This window comes from Tiliqua scincoides, unplaced genomic scaffold (genome assembly GCF_035046505.1).
Source record: "Tiliqua scincoides isolate rTilSci1 unplaced genomic scaffold, rTilSci1.hap2 HAP2_SCAFFOLD_169, whole genome shotgun sequence".
In the NCBI taxonomy this organism is placed as follows: Eukaryota; Metazoa; Chordata; class Lepidosauria; order Squamata; family Scincidae; genus Tiliqua; species Tiliqua scincoides.
Genome location: NW_027101421.1, coordinates 27762 through 33684, shown reverse-complemented (window position 1 = coordinate 33684; position 5923 = coordinate 27762). Strand labels below are relative to the sequence as shown.

Sequence of the window (5923 nt, the reverse complement as noted above, 5' to 3'; positions counted from 1 at the left end):
ACCCATCAAGTGTTAGTAAAAATCCAAGTGCTCCTATAAACAACAACGCAATAATCTTGATATTATCGTTTTTGTGTATAAATGTTGCCAGGCTTTGAGATAAAAATATCGCTGAAATGCTATAAATGAAGAAAACTACGCATATAGTGGATACTTCTTCTGTGATACCTACAGCAGATATTACGGAGTCAAGAGATAGCATAAGATCAATCCAAGTGATCTGTATGATTGCAGGGAAAATACTTCCGGACACCTGTTTGTTGGATTTATCGGACGGTTCTCTAGGGAAGATTTCAAAGTATATTTCTTTTACGCTTTTGTAGATGAGAAATACTCCTCCTAAAATCATAAAGATATCTCTGTAAGAACATCCTATGCCATGGAATGAAAAAACTTTAGTATTCATGGATAGGAGAGAGGAAGCTTGAAAGACCATTGCAAAACGTGCCAATAATGCAACGCCTATTCCGCAAATGCGTACTTTATTTTGTGTACGGGGAGGGAGCTTTTTGGTGATCATGATAATGAATATTAGGTTATCTATGCCTAAAATCATCTCCAGGGCCAATAGAGTGATGAACTCAAGAATGCTGCCGTAAGATAAGTTCATATTTGCCCCTAGATGCCAGACAAAAAATACACCATAGGTAGTAGTATACGCACTTTTATTTGGCTGAGTCCAAATTTTGTTTTCAGGGTATTTTAATGCTTGGATGCTACCCTGCAACTAAGGATTGGAGGTGATTTAGTGTTATCTAAGAATCTTGAAGCCAGCTTACATAGAGCTCTGTCAATTGCGTGTGATTTTCGACACGAATGCGCGACTTTGGAGCACCTTTTATTAGCTTTGACTGACGATTTAGATGTTAGAAGGGTTCTATATGTATGCAGGGTATCCATAGACAGCTTGAGGACTACTGTTATAAACTTCTTAAGATATGAAATGTCTATGGTGATAAACCAAAATATATACGAGGTCAGACCTAGTGCAGTTTTTGAGAAGGTAGTGCACAGAGCGATCATTCATGCTCACGCTTCTGGAAAGGATGAGATTAATGGTGTGAATGTTTTAGCGGAAATTTTTTTGGAAAAAGACTCCTATAGCGTTTCTTTCTTAAGCGAGCACAATGTCAAGTATATTGACGTGGTCAGTTTTATTTCGAGTCGCGACTACCAGGATGAAGGTTACGAGAAGCAGGATTTGACTAGGGAAATGGATCTCGCAAAGAAGAAGGGAATGGTTACGTTTCCTAATGTTGCAAAGGAGGGAATATCCAAGGATGGTGAAAGTTTGGAGGCGTATTGCGTTAATCTCAATGCACTAGCTAAAGAGGGAAAGATAGACTACGTCATTGGCAGGCAGTACGAGCAGGAAAGGACAATTGAGGTTTTATTACGTAGAAGGAAGAATAATCCTTTATATGTTGGAGATTCTGGAGTTGGAAAAACTGCTATAGTGGAGGGGTTAGCGCTGCGGATTATTGAAGGCAATGTGGTTGAACAGCTGAAGTTAGTGGAAATATACTCTTTGGATATGGGAGCTCTGTTGGCCGGTACCAGATATCGAGGAGATTTTGAGGAGAGGATCAAGGGAGTCATTAAGGCCATAGAGAACAAAAAGAACGCGGTGTTGTTCATTGATGAGATACACACCATAATTGGTGCTGGGTCAACAAGCGGTAGCCCGCTGGATGCTAGCAATTTACTCAAACCTGCGCTTGCCGTGGATCTATAAGGTGTATAGGTGCCACGACATACAAAGAGTATAGCAGCAACTTTGAAAAGGATCGCGCTTTGGTAAGGAGATATCAGAAAATCAACGTTGAAGGATCCACTGTTGAGGAGACAGTTAAGATACTGGATGGAATAAAGTCCTACTACGAAATTTATCACGATGTTCACTATACCAGCCAGGCGGTTAGGTATGCAGCAGAATTGTCGGACAGGTATATATCGGAGAGAATGCTTCCTGATAAGGCAGTTGATGTTCTAGATGAAGCAGGGGTTTACGGTAAACTTCGAGCCACTTCTACCGGCGTTGGAAAGGTAGTGACGGGCGAAGATATAGAGACTATTGTTTCTAGGATTACTGAGATACCGTGTGATAATTTATTGGCAAGTGACTTGCATAAGGTGCAATGTCTGGAGGATAATCTAAAAAAAGTAATTTTTGGACAGGATGAAGCGATATCTCAAGTTGTAGACGCAATTAGGATTGCCAAAGCTGGTCTCAGAGACCGACAAAAACCATTAGCTAGCTATTTATTCGCAGGTCCAACCGGGGTAGGAAAAACAGAGCTGGTAAAACAGCTGGCGCAACATATGGGCATGAAGCTAATCAGGTTTGATATGTCCGAATATATGGAGGCTCATACTGTTGCCAGGATGATAGGCTCGCCTCCAGGATATGTTGGATATGATCAAGGAGGGCTTCTAACAGATGTTATAGCGCGCAATCAATACAGTGTACTTTTGTTAGACGAAATTGAGAAAGCACATAGTAGCGTGTACAACGTGTTGCTTCAAATAATGGACTATGGATATATTACGGATACATACGGTAGAAAGGTTAGCTTCCGTAACGTTGTCATAATGCTAACTACTAATGCAGGTGCCGTAGAGTTTAGCAGGAATGCTGTCGGTTTTGACCGAAGTCGCAATTTCCACGTTGGTAGCGAGCACAAAACTATGGAGAAAATCTTTGGTCCGGAGTTTTGTAATCGCTTGGATGCAGTAGTTTCATTCTCGTATCTGAGCACTGATGTTATGGAAAAGGTAGTAAATAAATTTATAGGTGAATTACAAGAGCAGCTGTTGAAAAAGGGTGTAGAAATTAGCATAGATGCAGCATCACTGGCATTTCTTGCAAAAGTAGGTCAAGAACAAGATTATGGGGCTAGAAGAGTACAAAGCATTATTGCTGAGAGAATAAAGAAGCACTTGGCGCTGGAAATGTTATTTGGAAAGTTGAAACAAGGGGGACGAGTAGAGATACGACTTGACCCAGAGCGTGCAGACTTCATATATGAATTTTTTGAGAAGTCTGTTGATGGTGTGCTGTGATACTTTTTAATAATTGATTATTTAGTAAAATCCCTATAGATTTGTCCCTTTGCACATTGAGAAAGTGTATGTCTAGTAGCCACAATTCTGTCCGTAATCTAGCTATTGTCGCTCACGTTGACCATGGCAAAACCACGCTTCTAGATAGCATGCTCAAGCAAAGTGGTGCCCTGAGAGACAATCAGGAAGTTGTTGAAAGGGTGATGGATAGTAATGACCTAGAGCGTGAAAGGGGGATTACCATTCTTGCGAAGTGTACCGCAATTATGTGGCAGGACCACAAAATCAATGTGATAGATACTCCTGGGCACGCAGATTTTGGTGGTGAGGTAGAGAGAGTACTCTCTATGGCAGATGGGGTATTACTTCTTGTAGATGCTGCGGAAGGTCCCATGCCGCAGACTAAGTTTGTACTGCTGAAAGCGTTAAGAGCAGGTCTTTTACCCATAGTTGTGGTTAATAAGGTAGACCGCACGGATAGTAGGGTGAGTGAAGTATTGGATGAGATTTATGAGTTATTCATTAATCTGAATGCAACAAGTGAACAGCTGGATTTTCCGTGTTGTACGCTTCTGGAAGGAGTGGGTGGTGTGTAAACGATTTATCAGAGGATAAGAAAGATTTATCACCTCTGTTTAATGCAATTTTGGGATATATGAAACCGGCGCAATACGACTGCGAGGCTCCCTTCAGCATGCTTCTTACCCTTTTGGAGTCAGATAAGTTTCTGGGTAGGGTTCTGACCGGCAAGGTTTATCAGGGCAAGGCCAGAATTAACTCTCAGGTTAAAGTATTAAACTTGGCAGGGGAGGTGATTGAAAGTGGGAGGCTCACCAAGCTCCTTTCCTTTTCTGGGTTGAAGAGAGTACCTGTTGAAGAGGCGGAAGCTGGGGATATCATAGCAGTAGCCGGACTTGAGAAAGCCTCGGTTTCGGATAGTATAGTCGATGTTTCAGTAAATGATCCCATACCATCTACTCCGGTTGATCCACCCACGATGGCAGTTACCATTGGTGTAAATGACTCACCTCTCGCGGGAACCGAGGGTACTAAGCTTACTTCTACAGTAATTAAGGGTAGGCTACTGTCTGAAGCTGAGACCAATGTTGCAATTACGGTTAAAGAAGGAGAGAGGAGTGATTCCTACGAGGTTGGTGGTAGAGGGGAACTTCAGCTTGGCGTGCTGATTGAATCCATGAGACGGGAAGGGTTTGAGCTTTCTGTATCACGACCACGTGTGTTGTTTAAGAAGGAAGGCTCCACGCTATTAGAACCTATAGAAGAGGTTATCATAGATGTTGATGAGGAATTCAGCGGCATCATAATGGAGAAATTAAATTTCCGCAAGGCGGATATGCAAGATATGTCTCCTTCTGGGAATGGTAGGGTGAAAATGGTTTTCTTAATTCCATCTAGGGGGCTTATAGGCTACCACGGGGAGTTTCTTACTGATTCCAGAGGTACTGGGGTTATGAACCGTTTATTTCATGGTTATGCACCGCATAAAGGTGATATCCCAGGTAGAGTTAATGGTGTTTTGATCTCCACTGGTCAGGGTGAGGCGGTAGCGTATGCCATTTTCAACCTACAGGAAAGGGGTTGGATGTTTATCAAACCGCAAGAGAAGGTTTATGGTGGGATGATAGTAGGGCTACATAATAGGAATAACGACATAGAAGTCAATGTTCTGAAGGGGAAACATTTGACGAACATCAGGGCTGCAGGCTCCGATGAAGCAGTGAGGTTAGTTCCTCCGAAGTTGATGACTTTGGAAGAAATGATAGGGTTCATCAACGACGATGAACTGGTTGAGTGTACACCAAAATCTGTGAGATTAAGAAAGAGATTTTTAGATCCCAATGAACGCAAGAGATTCGCAAGATCGACTAAAGGCAATTAAGGTTAACAAGAGCACGTGTGCGATGTTTTAGTATTCAGCTGAGAACTTTTGTTGTAGAAAAGTTTAGGTGTATTCTGCAGAGTCTGCGATTAGGAGATATCAAGTAGTTTTGGAGTTATTTTTAGTATTTTGATGAGGGTAGCTCCAAGCGGTATATCCAATGTTGAGACATTCTATAAAATTTAAGAAAGAGAAGCGCTTGTAAGCTACTGCGCAATATATATGATGTACAGATAGGACATGATGTTCTTTATAGTAGTATAGCCGTATGGGCTGCTGACTTTGCGTTGACGAGTGATAACTAAAATATGGAATATTCTTCCGGGAGGGAGCTATGCGTACTGCGTGTACTTCTTTACAGCATTGTAGCCGGGGGAGCTAAGGCGCGTCTATCGAGTAGTTTTAGTTTTCAGGAGAGACCTAGGTGGTAGAGGAATGCGAGAGTGATGAATTCTTAGAAAGAAAAAATTAGAGTTTTGCTGTGAAGCTATGTGCATTGTCTATTTTGTGCGTATTCGGATGAGTCAGTTTCTTGAGTACCTAAGTGAATTGCAGATGCAGGTCACATACATTGTAGAAAAGGAAATAGAATCTTTAAGTGGAAAGGAAATAAGAAAGTTTTTGGATTTAGAAGAAATAGAGATGGAGCTGCTGAAGATATTGAATGAGGGATACAAGAAGGTAAGAGAAGATAAGAGGATAGCACTGTGTGATAATCTGGAAGTTATAGAGAAGCTAAGCCATGCGTGTATAGGACTTGAAAAGTGTCTTGCTGACAAGCATAACTTACTAGAAAGGCTGCCTTCCCATTATCAAGGTTGATGATGGGTTGAAGTTGCGTTATCAGATTCCTTACTTGGAAGTGTAGAAAGGTCTTCAACACGATTAAATTAGTTTTGGGTAATACAGCAGGCACAGCTACGCGTGTATAGGGCTTTGAAAAGCACCTTGCCGCAAGCA

The 5923-nt window shown here is 41.7% G+C and overlaps 2 protein-coding genes across 2 annotated transcripts; both read left to right on the top strand.

Moving 5' to 3' along the window:
* The first annotated feature begins 943 nt into the window (after window positions 1-943).
* Window positions 944-3063, top strand: LOC136635958 (ATP-dependent Clp protease ATP-binding subunit ClpA-like). The gene is given in 2 exon segments (XM_066611018.1): window positions 944-1718; window positions 1721-3063. Coding segments are annotated over 2 exon segments (2118 nt in total).
* Window positions 3064-3131: 68 nt separating this feature from the next.
* Window positions 3132-4963, top strand: LOC136635957 (large ribosomal subunit assembly factor BipA-like). The gene is given in 2 exon segments (XM_066611017.1): window positions 3132-3621; window positions 3624-4963. Coding segments are annotated over 2 exon segments (1830 nt in total).
* The last annotated feature ends 960 nt before the right edge of the window (window positions 4964-5923 follow it).